An 18,919-nucleotide genomic window follows, 5' to 3' on the forward strand; every position below is an offset into this window, starting at 1 on the left:
TATTTCAGATTTTAATTGTTCAATTTCTCTTTGGAAATGTGAGATGTTTTAAGTTTGTAAGTCTCTGGAAAATGATTATTAATTTTATTGAAATACACAGTATGATGACAAAATAGTGTATCTCGAGTGAGACTTCATTCAATCTGTTTGCACCAGAAATAGATTTATTATCCCAAAACTGCACTTTCAGATTACAAAATGTTAATTTTTTTTAATCTATGTATTTATTTTAAGGACCGTTTTTCATGTTATGTTGCTTCAGTTTGCAAAGCATTCTTCTACTACTCCGTTTGGAGGGCCAGTTGGAGGGCTAGATGACCACTTCCCCTCGATCCCTTAAAGAAATGGGACACTCTCCCCGACCCGGTGCAAAATGGAGGGAAAGGGCCAGGTAGTCGGGCCAAAACGGGGAATTGGGATTGGGCCTTACACTTCCTGTATCCATTTCAAATTAGAAGTCGTCTACCTGGAAGCCCATCATCTCTTAACAGAGCTTTTAATGTGAAACTGACTGAAATTGGAAAACCACACATCAGATGAGTAATACATCACTAACCTTTATTGCCTTGGGGTTGAGGGGAGCTGGCGATGCAGACCTCAGTCTTGACCACTGTTTTCTCCGGCGTCTCTCCTGCCTGCTGCATGAGTTTACTTTTCTTCTTCTCCGAGGCGGCTTTCTTGGCCTCCAGTCGCCGCTGTCGGCAGGACTTGGCGGGTTCGGGCAACTTGCGAACCTCGCGACGGAAAGCCTGAAGCACCTGGATGGCTCCCGTCTTCATCTTGAGGCGCTGGGCCTCCTCGCTGCCAAACTCATCGGTCAGGGATATCGTGTAAAGAGGCAACACATGGAGCTGCTCATCCTCGGGGATTTCCCCAATCGCCCGGTTGTCCTCCTTAGTTAAAGTACAAACCTAACAGAGAGCGACGGGGAGAGACGGATGAATCAAGATATATCCTTTATTACAGCCCAATTGTCCCAAAACACAAATTTTAGAGGATGATGAGTGATCTTACCACCGTGCAACCGTTGTAGAGGTTGTGCTGGTCTTTATGAGCGTGGGCACAGAAGTCCATGCAAGCGGTGACTCCAGAGAACGGACGGCCTTCCTTCGAGCCCAGCCGGCATTCTGGAGCCAAGAGCTCTGACTGGCACTGAGGTGGAGGACAAAGGTAACTTTAAAACCAGGTACAGGCAAACTAAGATTTATATTTCCCTGTCTTCCTTAGACAGACAACACACACAGCAGTTAAGGTTCGCTGCCGTATGTCAAACTTTAAGCCAGTAGATTCTCTTGCCTGGAATTCATCATTATGTGACAGCTATGGCCTTGATGTGTGAGCAAAATGAAAAGTGTCGATGGCATCAGGTTGTTACTGTGTGAAGACTTGCAGAGTAAGTGCACACTGATGGGCGTCTGTCTGTGCAACAAACCTGGTTACTGTAGGCCTGTGGCGCCAGCCGCTTGTACAAAGGAGCCACCTCAGTTGCCAGATGCTGGAAGTTATCCCTGATTTTTTCCTCCTGAAGAGCGAAAACATGGATCATAAGTGTTTATTATTAGAATTAATATATTCTGGTAAAATTCTCCAAAGGAGGTGGCTCCGATGGGATGAGTACCTCTTCAGGGCGATCTCCTTGTAGCCTGAACTTGCGCGGCAATTTGCTTCGGGCGTACTTGCAGCCGTTGAAGTACATACTCCAGGAGCAGCCGAAGGAGAAGGAAGCACCACAAGTCTCGGAGTCCTTGCCTTGACAGGCACAAGTACGACTGCAGGGGGAGACAGCGAGCACACGCTCAGCTTCAGTCATACACGATGTGTGCGGGCTTTATATGCGAGAGAAATGTCAGTGAGGACATTTGCTAAAAGTTTCATAGCGTCTTAAATGTTTCAAGAAGCTTTTATTTCTTGAAATGTTTTTATTTTATCTGAACTTTGTGTATGCACCGTGCAATGCACACCTTGTATTAATCAAGGTAAATAGAGTTGAAAGAAAACATTTATTGTAACAGCACAAAGGCTGATTCGAAGCCGTTGGAGGGTTAAGAAGGAAGTAAGACTTATTTTCTCATCCTAATAGAGTTCAGTAGTTTTCATATCTAAACCAAAGCCGGTTTATATCTAAACAAGCGTGTTAACATCTATTTATGGTTAATTATGGGAGTAGGTACAAAGTGAACACAGACATGTATGACATAAAAGGTGTACACTGATCATCTGAAACACTAATACACTATTTTGTTTTTGGGCATGCGCTATTATTTTGTCTGATAATTAAGTTTGTAAACTTTTCTATGCCTTTTTAATCCCACATGATAAGGCCACTGAGCCTCAGCTGCTTGGTTTGGTCTGTAAAACCAACCACATTTTTAGATTACTTCATTTGGTGTTATATTCTTCCTGAATATGATTCTTTGAGAGAAAACAGTTTGGCACATGGTTCAAAAATAACTCTTCCCTCTCTTTCTCTATGACCAATATACCCAACATGCATGCAGGGATGGGTCATGAAAAGTCATAAATCAAATAATTTATGTGACTCTTATGAAGTCTTATTTCCCTTGTTTTAACCTGCTTCTAGTTGTAACGCATTAACACCACCAGCAGGTGGCAGTAATGTACCTAAAAGCTGTTATCTATTATCAAACATCAAAAGGAGGAGAAGAACACTTTCCCAGGCTACAGTTAAAACGTGTGTGTTGCTGTGAGATTAGATACTACAGTACAAACAGCAGAAACATGCAAAGAAGACCGCAACTGTCGAAAAAGTTCAGAGAGCAGTGCAAACTACAAAAACAGGTAAAGCTAGCGTATCATAAGTCTACCACAGCAATGCCAAATGGAAATGTGATGTTAGACATGCAGACAAACAACAGTCCTCGCCTCAAAGATGAAACTAAACACATGTTTCCCATCAGCTTTGTCATAAGCGAGAGTTGATGGCATTTGTCGAGCCTCAGTTTATGGTGTGAGACTCTTTCTGTCTGTCTGCAGTGGGGAGTTGTTTTATTTTTTTATTAACAGTCTGCTAGTTTCTAGCAAATATCGAATAGTATTGAAATGCCAATCCTTAATGCAGTGAAGCTGCAGCGATGTGATCAAATCCTGAAAAACACAGGCTGCCTGTTGTTGGCTCATTCACCAACTTTGTTCGAACAACAAGTGCCATAACTGGCCATCCGTGACTCACTCATCGTTGAGGCCACAGCGTCGGCTGGTGGGGTTGCCGTATTTGGTGAGGGTGTCGCTGAGCTCCCGGTACAGCTTGTCAGCCAGGCCCTTCTGGACTCCTTCCCAGGCCATGATGAGGATGATGATGACGGCGTTGGCACAGTGGTGGCCCGCGCGATGGCGCACCAGACACAGCAGCTTCTCCGTCTCGCTGCTCCGACGGAACACCTGACGAGGAACAAAGATTCTGATGATTTTCAGTTTTTAATTCCTCACAAAAGTTCTCTGATTTTAATACAGAGCTACGTATAACTAGAATAAAATGCCGCAAATCCTACAATTTTCTTATTTGTAGTTACTACATGTCTCCAGCAGATCTCCAGCACATAAATATGCTGTTTCTACACGTGTGACACAATGAGAAGCACTTTATTTTGGAAGGATGTTTAACACCTGTACTGAAATCTGACCTGCTTCGGCGACTAAATACCAATCCTAAATCTAATATTGGTCAAATCAATTTACCTGAAGAGTTATTGACACTACAGATACTGGTATACGGTACATTTCACACATAGATCAGACCATTTTTACACTATAAAAATACACTGATGGGCAAAAAACACAAATATTCAGCATATTTTGTTTCATACCGAAAATAATAAATGTATATGTGCACGCCCGCTTTCCACACTTCAAATCTCCAACATATATATATACACACACACACAGTCACCCTCCCTCAGTCAAATGGCTGTTTTGAATCCATAAAGTCATTAGCAGGATGTGTCAAGGGTGACACTGCGAGGGGGGAGGCCGGCCAGTCGTTACTGTGAGACCTCCTGCTGGTTTTCTCACTGTGGATGACAAACTCGCCCTATGTGTCTCCCCAGGACACCTCATTACACACACACACACACACACACACACTGCATAAATCTTTTGCTGATTGGCTGTCGTTGTTGTCATGTGGAACAAACATGCGAAAACAAACACCACCCTCTCTGTTTTTCACTTGAACACAATCCGGCACCGACTGAACTCACGAATGTTTGAAAGTTTTAAGAAACTTTTTCAAAGACATTCTTTTAAAACATAAACTCTCTTAAAAAAAAAGAAAAAAGAAGAGACCTTAACACTATCAAGTCTCTCCAAAGGCCAGTACTTATCATCCCCTTCATGCTACTTACCCATTTAGCGATAGGACATCCGTGTGAGCTCTTTCCCTCTTTGCCTGTGTACACCACCTTCTCAACCCGGATGGCATCCCCCTTCTCTCCATACCTGCACGCACACAAAAAAAAACAGTTTAGTTATTTCAGTGTACGTCCAGAGTGTACAGTCTGAATGGCTTCGAGCCTTGAAGTCTGACTTTAAGGACTCACACACATCAACCTGACTCTCTAATATCCTGCATTTACACACACGCTGCAGTGTTTTCTGTGTGTCAGCACCCTGAGGGCCTCCGAGCCAACCTCAGAGGTCTGTTGCAGACATAAGCTGACTTTGCATTGTTGTTTCCTGAAGCCGCACATGTTGCACTTGAGCGCACCACAAAGACTTCACCTGACTGCAAGCTGATGGCCTCACGCTCCTCATCTGCTTAAACTAACTAACACACCTGGGTGCCGTTCAAAAAGTTTGTTACTGGTACCAATACCTTGACTTCAATTCCGGTTTCTGAGCGATAAATGACTTGTTAAATCCACTTTGAGAAAAAGAAATATATGTTACACATTAGGGTCAAAATCTTAACTCTTCATGCAGGTTGTTTTCTGGAGCTACAATTGACATATGTCGGCAGACTCTACAATTTACTGATGTTCCCTGAATGCCTCGCATCCCAATGTAGATCCGAGCCTTCACTTACTGCAGCGCACACAACTTAGACAGAATTGTTTAAAAAAATAAGGTGTCCTAATAAGATAATATTTAAGTATTTTTATCGACATGGGTGTGTTGCTCAAGTCGATGATACTAATACTACTGAGGCTGATGATGATTTAATTCTGCATAAATGGGAGCAAAACTTGTAAACTGGTACAAAATGTCAAAACATTTTTCAGTAGCATCGAAGCAATTTCAGTTGTTGCAATACGAATATCAAACACTCAACATCGAAACGCGGGAAAAAGTTTGAAGTTATTAATTTATACTGAGCCGAAGAATCTGATCAAACAAATTCACTTGGCCAAATGCTTGCTGATAAAAACAAATTGTCCACACTGTTCAAATCCTAAGACAACACATGACCACTTGATAACATCTAAACAGCAGCTCATCAGCTGATTCCGACCGTTAACAAGACACACAATGCAGTTGTTGACACGTTAATCTTTGGTTTCTTTGTCACAACTGACATCATCACGACTATTGAACCGTCACCTATTTGTGTTGACTGCGCTGCTCTAAACCCGTGTTGTCGTCTCTGCGCCTACAGCAGTCTGAGGTAGCAGCAGTGTACCGTACTGTACGACGGGCCAACCTCAGCAGCTCTAGCTGGCGAGGAGTGTGTTGTTCACAAGGGTCTGGTGAGATTCACAGAAACACGGCAGAGTAAACCAGAACCCGCCGGCTTCTGCACCTCGCCGGCCACCGGGGCCTCCTCCAGCAGACATTTCTGGTGTTTGTGACATGTGACCGCATCATCTTTTGAGTCATTTATATTAGTTCAAGTCTATCAGGTTTGTGGTCCATGTCGGAAAAGGCGAAGGGGCGGGGGGTCGGAGGTTGCACCGGGTCCACGGTTAACGCAGGTCATCAGAACTTGTCAGATGTGTGCTCACAGCTCCTATCAAGTCTCCCGCCGGCTTGATACCTGCCTTTGTGCAAGCTTCAGCCTCTGAGCCGATGTGGCGTGACAGCGAGCACAAGGAGCTCCCGCTGAATGTGAATCACCCCGAGGTGGGTGAAAAAATGGGAGGGGATTAGGTCTCTATCACCACGGGGCTGGCCGGCCGGGGTCAGGAGTAAGTCAAAGGTCGGCTAGTGACTATAGGGGCCTGAGCGTCTTATGTCATCACTCAAACAACAAAAAAGTGGACAAACATCCCCCACTCACTCAGTCCCACTGAAATCCAGCCTCTCAGTGAACAGCAGCCAGATAAATGTGCCTCACTGCAATTGTTCAGTGCCGTCACAGTTTTTCTAAATGGCTAAAAACACTAAACTTCATTCTCTGAACCAAATAATCAGGAGCCTGAACCCATCTATTAAATCACACACTCTTCCGGCAAAACCGTGAACAATTTTCACCCAGTTAGACACAATTTGTTCATATCAACGACGGACAGAAACTAGGAGAGGAAGAGTGTGTGAGGTACGCGGAGGAAGAGGAAGGGGGCGAGATGAAGAATTAGCAATTTCTGAAGAAATCCCAACAGCAAAGAGGCCCTCATAGTGGACATGGTCCATTTTTTGTTGCGAACATTGTGCTTTCTTCTTTTTTTACGCTGCGCGCAATGACTGCTCAGTAGTGTTTTAATTCTGACGGGCTCGGAGCACGATCTGACAACATAGTTTGGTTTTCAGAGAAAACTGTTTTGAGGCGAATGTCTGGTTTTGCAAGAAGAGTCAGAGGTTTTGTGAATGTAGTTTTAAAAATTGGGGGTTTGTGCTCACAGTTTTGAGAAAAGGATGGAAGGCTTCATATTTGCACTCTGCAGTGACAAAACTACAAAATTCATCCTTAAAAAAAACAACAGTTTATTAGTTTTATGTTTTATGTAAGATACAGCAACAATTCCATTATGGAGGCAGCAGCTGCACTTTGGTTATTAAAATTACAAGCAGGAGACCCTTCTGCTGCTCTGTCTTTTTTTTCTTACACCAAGTGTGCTGATGCACTGCAGACAAAGACAGCTTATTGGATTGGTTTAGTGATTACAGTGTATGTGACATGGATTGGATTAGAGGCCTCAAGGCTAATGTTAAATGTCATCTTTTGCCTCATTTATAAAACCATAGATTTTATCTTCAATTCGATTGTGAGATTATTTGTTTAATTTGACAGAGTGAATTTAGCTATGTGTGTGTGTGTGTGTGTGTGTGTGTGTGTGTGTGTGTGTGTGTGTGTGTGTGTGTGTGTGTGTGTGTGTGTGTGTGTGTGTGTGTGCAGTATTTGCAAGTAAAAAGTCATCCATCTTTGTCCCCCCCCTCCTTTTTTTTTTCAATCTTCCACTCGCTTTATCTTTTCTCTGTCTTTCTGTGGCAATTTGATATCTATCCATCTTCCTTCCTCCTTCCTCCCGGTCTCAACTGTCATCTGGTGCTACTCCTGTGCTTCTTGCTTTGTCTGTGATATGCTGATGATGCTGATATTTCCTGTTTCTCCTGCTGGATTCTGGGTCACGGATTCCCTGAGGACAAAATGTGAGGAGGAGCAGGAAGAGGGAGGGAGGAGGAGGAGGAGGGAGTGACAAAGAAGAGAGAAGAGAAGAGAAGAGAAGAGAAGAGAAGAGAAGAGAAGAGAAGAGAAGAGAAGAGAAGAGAAGAGAAGAGAAGAGAAGAGAAGAGAAGAGAAGAGAAGAGAAGCACACCTTGTCTCCATCAGGTTTCGTATGGAGGCGACAGTAGGTCCAGATCCCAGGTGATTGTAGTAGGGCCCTTCATCTTTCTCCAGGATTTGTTCTTGGAAAACAGAGACAGTACACAGTGAGAAGACCACACAAACCTGGACTCGAAAAACCGCTGTGACAAATTAAGACATTAAAATATAATGCTCTTATAATAATTTACTCATTCTCTTACTAACAGTGTATTCACCGTCCCTTCAAATAAATACTATAACGTAGTGTTTTTTTGGCGATTACTTTTCCAAAACTCTTTGTAATTTGCAGAATGGCATCAGACGTGTTTCTCTATGAACTATTTTACTCTTCTACCATGACAGTAAAATCAGGTTTGAGTCAGTATTATCAGTTCTTCCGTGGTGCAGAGTACTTTACGGTTTTAAAGATGTTTTTGTACATCACATCAAATGATCAAATAATACAAAAACTAAAATATCTACGCCTCAATTCTACCAGCTACGAGATAACATCCTGCTTGAAGCCAGTGAGCGTTTTCCTCTTTGAATGTGTCTCTTTCAAGTTGCAAATATTTAACAGAAAAAAAGTCCTCTTACTTCAGCGAGGAGCGAAGCTCGACTTTGCTCGTTTCACTTGTTGCAGAGTTTTTGTAAAAAAAAAAAAAAAAAGAAAAAAAAAAAAGACTAAAGTTACAGCGGATGTCTTCTGGTGTATTTTTGGGGTCAATGATGTTTTCTTTGTCGCTAAATCATCTGAGAAGCGTAAGAGTGTGTGACCGATTGCGACATCCAGTTCACACAAACACAGAAACATCCTCCCCGAGTGCAGACAGCGGGCTCCGGGTGACTCCAGGGTGTGGTGTGTGTTGGGAGACACTTTGGAAAGCAGAAGCTTTTTTTGAGGTAGTGATGAATGAGTCAGTATGCAAGAGTGTTAATAGGGAGTAAGGGTGTGTCTGCGTGCATGTTGTCTACGTCTGTGTTTATGTTGTGTACGAGCGTGTGAGCGCATTTGATCATTGACCTACGCATGCCTGCGGTTGTTAACCACATGCTATGACTTTTGTGCTGATCTTTGCATGTGATCCTGCAGCTGTAAGTGTCCTACATTAAATGTCACACTCTACTGGACTATTTTAAAACAGGACTGTCAGACCTAACTACATAACAACACGCTCCTGCTTCTGTTTCTCACTTCTGTATCTCCTCTGGTGTAGCAAACACTCTGAATAACAACATTATTTACATGCTATTAGCTGATTATCTAAAATGTAGGCAATCACTGATGTGTGTGTGTGTGTGTGTGTGTGTGTGTGTGTGTGTGTGTGTGTGTGTGTGTGTGTGTGTGTGTGTGTGTGTGTGTGTGTGTGTGTGTGTGTGTGTGTGGTTCAGAGGCAATATGAGGTCACATTCCCTCCCGGTGCAGGGAAGCACCAGGGTGTGGCTCATGGCAGGAAGTGGAGGAGTCAGACTAAATTCCTGTGTGTATGTGTGTGTGTGTGTGTGTGTGTGTGTGTGTGTGTGTGTGTGTGTGTGTGTGTGTGTGTGTGTGTGTGTGTGTGTGTGTGTGTGTGTGTGTGTGTGTGTGTGTGTGTGTGTGTGTGTGTGTGTGTGTGTGTGTGTGTGGATCATGGCTATACTCTATATCTGTGTGCTGGACACTGTCTAATTCCAATAGGGAGTTTATAGGGTGGTGTGTAAGCAAGCTTTTCTCTAAAGGCCAGTTGTCTGCTGGTCTTTACTCTCGGTAACAACACACAGCTAGGAAGTGTTTTGCTGCAGCTGCTCTCCCCCTGCTGTGCAGCTTCTTTGATGCTCAGGGACAGCGAGGGTTTGTATACCGAGCTTAATCCTTCATAGACCTACAGTTTCACACCGAGTAACTGTTGTAATTTCTTAATAGCTTTCCTGAGAACACAGTCTTTCATTATTTAGTAACTGCACCAAGTTAATGAACTATTACCCACTGCAGCTAAAGCAGCCATACTCTGCTATACCGAGTCATCAATAAATGACTTCATGGACAGGGACACTGTAATAGCACGGGTGTATCTAAGGCCAAACCCACCTAATGTGCTTGTTGAGGCTAACAAAAATGCAATCTTTCTTTATTAATTCAAAATATGTCGTATTAAATATGATCAATAAATTATACATTTCTACTGTAGGACGACCCACTCTACTGTAAATGAATAACATGAGCACGGTACTACCCAAACTACGGAACTGAACCCCTTTCTGTCTAACAAAGGCTGTGTTCTGCTTGCCTGCCAGACCCAAACCCACACAAAAGACTCCTTCTGCCACCACTGCTATTGTTCCTGCCTTCGTTGCCTCACTCTGCTGCAATCTGGATGGCTGTGGCCACACACCCTGGCAACACACACACACACACTCCTAGAGACAGTCAACAAACATCCAGACAAGAGCTGCAGCAGAGGGGGATGAAAAACCTAATAGTGGCTCCACGTAGATCAATAAGTAGAGTAAAGCACGCAAAACATGCAATCTACCCTCCCTTGCAGCTATATGGCACTTAGTGAATCACTTACATTTGTTATTGACTCACAGATGAATGGGTAGAGTTTCAAGTGGTGTGATATTTGTTCAAACATTACTGAAAGGTGCTAATTCACCTTGTGGATGGACAGCAACCACACAAGCTTCGACAGGCACTGATGCATAGACTTACCCACGCAGGTACAGGTGGGGAACTCGGCCTGCAGATCCTTGGAAGGCGTATCCAGCAAGCTCTTGGTCGGGCTGTCCAGGTAGCGCAGAGGAGACTCTAGGAAGCCTCTGAGAGACGGAGAAGAGGGCAGGCTGTCCTTAGTCGGCGTGTCCTCCTCAGAATAGCACGTGGTGGACAGGACTGTTATGTCACCCGAGGCTTCGATCTTCATGCGTTTAGGCAGCGGAGAACAAGGCATGCTGAACGTGTCCTCCAACGTTCTGGGCTGCCGCTGCTGCTGCTGCTGCTTGTCCACAGTGGCCTCCTGATGTCCAGAAACATAAGGGGCCCTGTCACACTGCTTCTCCGTGGGTCTTTCTGTGGATGCCTGGCTCAAGGGTGCTTCCCTTTGGGTCCCTGACTCATCCTTGCTGACCTCCATCTCCTGCTTGTCTGAATGAGGCGTGGAGCTGGCTTGAGTGCTCGGAACTAAGGGAACCGACTGGGAGGTGGATGTGGGACTGAGGTCCTGAGGACTGATCAGGGATTGACTCCCTGGATTAGAGGCTGTAGCCGTCTCCTCCATGGGCTGACTGGCAGATGCCTCTGGGGCCGAGTCCCCGAATTCAGCCTCAAACTGGCGGATCAGTTCTTCGTACTTCGGGTCGATATTGATGAGTAATTTTGAGGTGCTGGATGGAGACGTGGAGGTCACAGGTGTGGTGGTGCTGGTGTTACTGGAGGCCAGGCTGCCTGCTGCTTCTGACATAGCAGGGACTGCAGGGATCGCAGGTGGGGGTAGAGGGCCCACAAGAGCTGGAGTGTTTTCCGACGAAGTAGAAGCAGTGGAAGAGGGAGTCAGTAAGGGGTTGGGAATTGATACCTGAGATTGGGCTGGGGCAGGGAGGCCTGCAGCAGCAGCAGCCTGAGTGAAGTTACTGTGGCGGGGCAGAGAGGGGAGAGAACCTGCTTGCAGGCCGCTCAGGACGGGGGCTCTGTCCATCATGAGGACCGGTGGTTTTTGTATGGAGATCTGAGATTGAGGCAAGAAGGTTGGCATGGAGGCTTTCTGCTTGGTCTTCTTGATGACTATCTGTTTGGGTTTGGGGAGCGGAGGGCCTGTGAACATCCCACTCATAGCTTTGATGACGGGAGACCCTTGGCTGCTTTTTTTCTTCTTGGGCTCCTTGGGTTCCTGTTTGATGACCATATGCAGCAAACCTTCTGGCTCCATCTGCGGCCACCATTTCTTCAAGTTTTGGCAAACCAGAGGTGCACGTGGGCCCGGTGCTCCGAAGCCAGAGGAGTGGTTTGAGAAGAGGTTCCTCTTGTAGTGAAGGTGCTGTTGCAGAGCTGCCTGAGTGGAGTGGCTGATGGCCGCCTGGCCAGGAGACAGCGGAGTGCCCGGGTAGAGCTGACCGTGCTGTAGACCGTTAGCCATGCCGTAATGTCCCATGGAGGCAGTGTGATGGTAGTGCTCCGCGGAGTCTGACTCTTGTTTTATCCTGACCAACGCTGGGCTGTCCTGGGCCTGGATACCCCCATTCTGGTTCAAGCCGAGTTGATGTGCAACTGGAAGCTTGAAAGGAGCACTGCTGAACTTGCCGCTGGTGTCACCGAGCAACTGTTTGAGCTCTGACATGGGGTCGGAGCCGCTATGAGGTGCAGTGGCGAAGTGAGACTGGGGCTCCGACTTCACGCACATCCACGGATTCTTATGCTCGGAGCCTCTGCCTGAGCCCTGCTGCAGCTGCTGGGGAACAGGGCTGAACCCTGGAGGTTTTCCCTGACCCGGGAAGGGAGAGGTAGAGGATGGGAGAGGGGCAGCATGGGGTGGATGGCCTTGGGACTGGGGCCTGTGGTGCTCGCATGACGCCGGGGCCTGCTGGCTGGTGTGTAGTCCTGGAGGGACGGACTGCGAGCGTGAGGAGGATGAATGGATGCCAGGAGAGGATGGGATCAAGCCAGTGCCATTGGGAGGCTGAGATGGGATGTTCTGGGTATGGTGGTGTTGGTGGAGGTTGTTTCTGTAGAACATTTGACCTGGAGAACCGGCAATATGTGGACTGATGCCAGATAACTGGGTGAGGGCGTCTATAGCGATGGCTGTCTGAAGACTGACGTTCTTTTCCTTGGCGATGGATAGCACCTGCGGAGAGCAAGGGATTGGTGGTTTGGGGCAGGGCACATGGTCTGGCTGACGGCCTTGAATTAGCTGTTGCTGCTGGGAGCATGAAATAGACAGATGGTGACCCCCATTCACCTGTTGGTAGGGCTGAGGGTGATGCTGCAAATGGAGTTGATGTAGGTGAGGCTGTAAGTGCGGGGAGGTATCGGCCATTTTGCAGGATCCCTGCTCCTCGCTGGTCGCTAACTTAATCTTCTTCTCCAGCCATTCAAGGTAGTCTGGACAGTCTGGACCATCACAGTTGCAGTTGGGGGGCTTGTGTCCATGTTTGGCTTGGCTCAGTGCTGTCTGCAGGGTGTCCAGGTCTTCTGGAGGTTGGCAGCTTCCCTCAGGCGGCCCTGCAGAGAGTCTGGCATGGGCCCCCCCACCATCCGTCTCCTGGGTAAACTTCTCATACAGCTGGGCCGTGTTAGGCTGCACGAGCAGGCAGGAGGAGGAGGAAGAAGGAGGCAAGGAGCCAGCAATAGCAGAAAAAGCCACCAGATTGTGGGCATCCTCCACGTCAGCATGGTGGATGGGTTTCCCAGGGGTCGTACCGCTGCCGCTGCTCCAACATGGTTGCTGTTGTTGGGTGTCACTGACCTTCCCATGTCCTGGCACCCAGCATTGCCTCGGAGGCACACTTCCTGCCCTCTGCTGCTCTGTTTCCATAGATGCCTCATCATCGTTAGGGTAGCGATTCACCCCATTGGCCAGTTCCAGGCCCAGTGCGCCTTCCTGGAGGCGGTCATGTGACCCAATTTCCATCTGGCCTCCACTTCTGGGGCCATCCACTGAAGTGACTTTGTGAACAGTCTGAAAGACAAATATGGAGAAAGGTCAGTGAGGTTGCAAGAAACAAACAAACTCCGGACTTGCAAAACAACACTAGGAATGGTTTTAAACTCATGACCTGATGTCCATGTTTGCTTAGTTTTGAAATAAATTTGTAATTTGCTTTTGTATTCCAACTCGACATAGAAACGGCTTAGTAGCACAGTGTCGTCTTCACAGGTCGTATCCATAGTTACCCTCCCACCTCTCACATACATAACACAGTGCTGCAGGGTCAAGTCAGTAGGAAAACTGAATTCAAGCTTCCATTATTCAGTGGAGTTATTTCACAACAGGCAAGCGTTTTGTCAGGCAAGTCAGAAGTCATATGACATGGCTTCATAGTCGTTTATAAATGGACGCTGTGCTCCAGATCAGTTGGGCTATGCAAAGCAGGGAGTGGGAGTTCAAACTGTGGCAGAGGTGGTGCATTACATACACTTTGATGAGAGAAGGAAATAAATTACAAATCCATTTGCATAGTTTCTTTCACAGCTTATTGATGAAAACACATAAAACTACAAAACTAGCTTTATGTAGAGAAGAAGCATGAAATAAATCAAATGTTTTAATATATAGATTTAGAAAGACAGATATGCTGCATTTGATTATAACATGTTTATGCTAATAATATGGTGTCAACTGCTTTTTAAAAAAAAAAAATTTTATTGCTGCAATTGCGCCTGTTTCTATTGAAATACAGCACGTGTTTCAGTTACTCATAGTACTCTGACTGACTGCATTTTGAGCCAAGACTTCCCTTCATTGCTGAAAAATGATTTTAAGAGCACACTACGGCTAAACAAACCGTCCAAATGTTTGCAGTACAAATTTACATTCACTCATTTGTAATCCTATTATCACAAACCCCTGAAAAAACTCCCCCAAAATAAGACCTTAAATGGAAAACGTTGAATATCTGAAGATCAGTATGTCACGCTAAGATAATCTGTTGTCTAACAGATAAAGAGCAGATATGAAGCCAACTGAAGAAAGATCATACCGTACTACCCCAGATGGTAAAAGTACAGTCATAAGATTTATCTGAGATAACCAACGATGAGGGATGGAGCTAAAAATACTGGAATTCTTTGTGAAACAGTGAAGTGAGGGAAAGCCGCTGACAAACTTTTATTCACGAGGCTATAACTCTCTCACTTTGCTCTGAGTGAAGCAACCAGGAGATACACAACATTTGATGAACGTCACATTCAGAGAAACACTCTAAAGAAGAGGAATTTTGGAGGATAAATGAAATATTTAACCCCCCGGATGTTCAATCGTCATGAGAAGATGATGAAGTGAGAAAAGTGACGGGAATATTCAGGTGTGACTCGACCCGCGTGGCCTCTCCTCAGCAGTGAAAAGACCTCAACCTGACTGAACTTCTTTAGAAATGTTTAGGAAGGAGAAACATCATAGAACATCACAAGTCACCCTTTAGGGACGCTCCAAGTGATTGAAGGCAATAATGTAGACTCTCAAGCTTGGCAAAGTCGAAGAGAATTGATGGCGGAAACAACAAAAAAAGCTGCAAGTCAAGCAGTGGACAGAGATACAGTAAACTATCATAAAGCACTGACGGTGTTTTCACACCTGAAAGTCGGGACCAAGGTCCGAAACGATGGTGTCATGTTTTTTGTTACTTCGTATACATTCGATCTGGGTAGTTTTGGTTTCACACTGCAATTCAAAGACCCTTGCATGACATAACGACCTCGTGTCATCATTACCTACGTGGCTGCATCTCCCTATACTTGATACTGATTGGTTTGTAGACGGACGCGTGTCCGGCTTCACCGCGTTGTCAATTCGGGTTGGTAGCCTTCTTCGTTTGAACGGAGAAAAATGAATGAGCAGATTTGCTACGTTGTCATTATACTTTTATTATTATGGCATTACTACCAGCACATATGTTGCTCTCAGAAAATACGTTGCAAGTTCTGTATTTTTGTTAAATACTTCTTCTGTGCTACCTCAGTTGATATTTACTTTGTCTTCTGCTTCTGTCTCTTCTTCTATTGTTTAATGGGTGACGATAGCCGGGCTCAACTTCATGTAACTGGCCTGAAAGTCCGGTACATTCAAAACCTGCAAACGCACCGAACCATGGTTCACTTCGATTGACCTCTTTTGGTCGGACCAAATTGGTCCGGACTTTAGTTCAAGGCACCTTTCACACCTGCTGCTTTGGTTCAGACCAAACTGAAAAGTCCTAAAGTCCGGATTAAACAAGGTAGGAGTGAAAGCACCCAAAAACGTTCAGCTCTCACTCAGTAGTCGCTATGTGTCGTTTTCTTTGCACGGCTTTGCTGTAATAAGCACAGGACTCAATTTTTATCCTCCTTTTATCTTAGTATACATTAGTAAAACATGTAATTTTAAGAACTACAGATTCGACAAATCATTTCTTCGTGTTCTGAGCTAAAATAACTTTTAAGGAAATATTTTTATTTCAGCAGGTTTAGATGGTTTTTTTTCAGAGGACACATTCACCAGGACTTGATCAGCGCAGCCACACATATCACTTTCTGTCGAAGTCAGAATTGGGACAGTCACCACATTACTGGTTACACTAAAAACAGCACCACATGACTACTTTTTTCAAAGTATGCTGTTTATTCTAGTCTGCCTGAGGGTGTGTTGGACCGCAGCAGTGTGAAAATGGTCAAATAAAAAGCAATGTTGCTAAATTTGTCTCTGGCTTCAAAATCTTGAATTAACATGAATCCTTCAGATGTTAACTTGCCAAACATTTATTCAGCCCATGCAGGTTTGGCTCCTCGTAGATTATAATTAAATGAGTCTGGAGACGAACAGCAAACAAAGATAATCCAAGGGCACGCTCACAAATCATTGACAGAGTTCATGTTGTGGCTGCACAGTGTATCCCAACACGCTAAATGGCGCTTGGGAGAGGAAAACAATGGGCAGTGTCACTACATAAATACATTGGTTGTGTTAGCCCCATAGCAGGAAGCCTGCACACAATGTTTAAATGTCAAACTGCTCTGTGTATTTACTATAAACAGTCCAACAAGCAGCTACTGTATGCTTCAACATAGCACTTCTCTGTCAGAAGACACAACAAAACCTGAACTAAGATAATGTTATGTCATGACATACATATGTCCTTTTTTTTTCTTTCTTTTACACTTCTTCTTTTACAAACTAACCTCAACAAAGCTGCAAGTCCTAATTTAGACACACGAGCCCCCGCAGTACTGTACCACCTCCAGACAGAGAAACAGAAAGAAGATCCGTTTGTAGATCCGTCAGTGTGCGACTGTAGAAGCGAGCCCAACGTCCAGCTTCCCCATCATTTGAATATTATTGAAATGAGCCTTTTGAAGTGGCTAATTACTGGACAGGCGGTGTGCTCGGGTCTTTTGAATCCACCTTCTGCGCTTGGGTGTCTGGTTGGGGGTCCCAGGAGGAGGTGGGGTGTGTGTGTGTGTGTGTGTGTGTGTGTGTGTGTGTGTGTGTGTGTGGGGTGGCGGTGAACAGCCGGCATGCAATACGTGAGAGGCCCCATGTCTGTACTATCAGTGGCATCAGACGGGAAAGAGGAAGGCGGGGGGAGAGTGTGTGTGTGTGTGTGTGTGTGTGTGTGTGTGTGTGTGTGTGTGTGTGTGTGTGTGTGTGTGTGTTGGGGGGTGGCGGCGGGGGAGGAGGGGTTGTGTGCGGCAGTTATGAGAACTGCAGTGTGTTGAAACAGAGTGACTGCAACACTGCACAACTCTAACATCCCACGACCACGCACTATCAGTCACGTAACTGACGCTCTTTTCCTCTCACACACACACACACACACACACACACACACACACACACACACACACAGAAAGAGACATCACGTGGCTTTAAAGCATCTGAACATTTACAACAAATTGGCTTTTACTTGTCAGCGCACAAAACAAACACCACTCCTCTGAGTTGTGGTATGAACTCGACCTCGACGGGACTTCTTCTGGGTTTTTTTTTTTTTTTTCTGGTTTTTTTTTTTCTCCTGGTGAAACATGCTTTGACACCTGCAGCGCTTTACAGACCGACCGTACCCCGACCACGTGCTTCGACAAATATTTACGCCGCGGCGGAGCCGAGCATCTTCATCTCTTTTTCGTCTCTTTAAACGTGTCGCTGCGTCGCACGCGCAAACGACAAACGCAAACAACACACGCACGTATTTGCACAGGCTCGACACACAAGACATCAACACACCTAACCGGATCGAGATCTGGCAGAACCGGGTGGACCAGACCGCCGGAGTCCGGAGGGTGGGGCGGGAGGAGGCCTTTACAGGTGTGTGTGAGAGAACAAACCTAAAGTGCTCTTTAACACCGACCCTGCAGAAAAAAAAAAGAAAAAGGAGCTGGAGGGAGGAGACAAAGCGTGCGAGGAGCGTAGTGGTGGTGGTGGTGGTGGTGGTGGTGAAGGGGTTAAGTGCAGCTTGTGAGTAGACAGCTGAACCTAAATCCCAGATACACAACACCACCCCATCCTCCCTCCTCCTCCCTCTTCTTCTTCTTCTTCTTCTTCCTACCCTCAACCCCCTCCCGCCCTCCCCGCCCGGCCCATCCTCTCCCCCCTCCTCCTCCTCCTCCTCCTCCTCCCTCCACCCACCCACCCCTCGCGTCGCTGCCGTGCCGAGCAGGAACACGAAGCAAGAGACCCTGACAATACGAAGCCGGCTGAGAGAGACGCCGGCCCGGCGACGCGCTACTTACGCGGTCCCGGACGTCCAGGCGGAGCTGCCGGTCGGAGAGCGGGGAGCAGAAGAGGAGACGGGGAGGTGCATGAGACTCGGCTCGCCGGTCGCAGCAGCAGCGGCGGCGGCGGCGGCCCGAAAACGAGCGCGTCCGGCCCTCGGTCGGGACTCGTATCCCCCTCTTTTATTCCTTCCAGCCCGTGCGGCGCACGGACACAGCGAACGGCAAAATACGCACGCATGCATTCACACACCGGCCGCGCACACACCGCACACCTCCCCCCAGCACGGCACACACGCTCCTCATTCTCTCGCCTCTTTCTTTATGGCCAAACGCTCTCTGTTCTCTCCTTTTCCCTTTCTCATTATCTCTGTCTGCTCCTCCCTTCCCCTTTTTCAATATCCTCGTTCTTTCTCTTGACTGCACATGCAGTAGGCTTCTCCTCGCTGGCCCCCACCTTCCCCTCTCTCTCTCTCTCTCTCTCTCTCTCTGTCTCTCGTTCCCTCCCCTCTCCTCCCTCCTCCTCCCTCCCTCCCTCCCTCTCTCTCTCTCTTCAGTGTGTGCAGAGCGAGAGGCCATTATCTGAGCCGCGGCGGGCACGTACGATGCAATGGAGGAGTGTGCAGCGAGCGAGCAGAAACAGAGCGAGCGGTAGGGGAGAGTCGCCGGTAGCAGCGGGCGAGGGAGAAAACGGCACATTGCAGCAGAGCTCTTTACCAAATGAGAAAAAAAAAACAAAAAAAACTAAAAACAACAACCTCTCTTGTCTCTCTCTCTCTCCCACACCCTTCACTTGTTCTGCTGCATTACATGTTTTCTGCACATAAAGGCTTTGTTTT

At 46.3% G+C, this 18,919-nt stretch overlaps 2 protein-coding genes across 3 annotated transcripts in view; one reads left to right on the forward strand and one right to left on the reverse strand.

The window, feature by feature from the left end:
- LOC138622685 (zinc finger protein 703-like) overlaps positions 1-18,919 on the forward strand; it is a 282,664-nt gene that overhangs the window by 229,665 nt on the left and 34,080 nt on the right. The gene's annotated exons all lie outside the window — the stretch shown is intronic.
- The window catches only part of tet3 (tet methylcytosine dioxygenase 3), a 36,207-nt gene that overhangs the window by 7,111 nt on the left and 10,177 nt on the right, over positions 1-18,919 (reverse strand). For both annotated transcript variants that reach the window (XM_069701632.1, XM_069701631.1), the window contains 8 exons: positions 10,392-13,353; positions 7,710-7,800; positions 4,362-4,455; positions 3,191-3,399; positions 1,619-1,769; positions 1,433-1,522; positions 1,015-1,152; positions 557-911 (listed from right to left, as the gene is read on the reverse strand). In XM_069701632.1, coding sequence (XP_069557733.1) covers positions 557-911; positions 1,015-1,152; positions 1,433-1,522; positions 1,619-1,769; positions 3,191-3,399; positions 4,362-4,455; positions 7,710-7,800; positions 10,392-13,305 — 4,042 coding nt within the window. In that variant the 5' untranslated portion in view covers positions 13,306-13,353. The remainder of the gene's footprint in view (positions 1-556; positions 912-1,014; positions 1,153-1,432; positions 1,523-1,618; positions 1,770-3,190; positions 3,400-4,361; positions 4,456-7,709; positions 7,801-10,391; positions 13,354-18,919) is intronic.

Source organism: Brachyistius frenatus, unplaced genomic scaffold, assembly GCF_029030835.1.
Source record: "Brachyistius frenatus isolate BFR_SWC_R1_liver_20210118 unplaced genomic scaffold, ASM2903083v1 Contig_37, whole genome shotgun sequence".
Taxonomy (NCBI): Eukaryota; Metazoa; Chordata; class Actinopteri; family Embiotocidae; genus Brachyistius; species Brachyistius frenatus.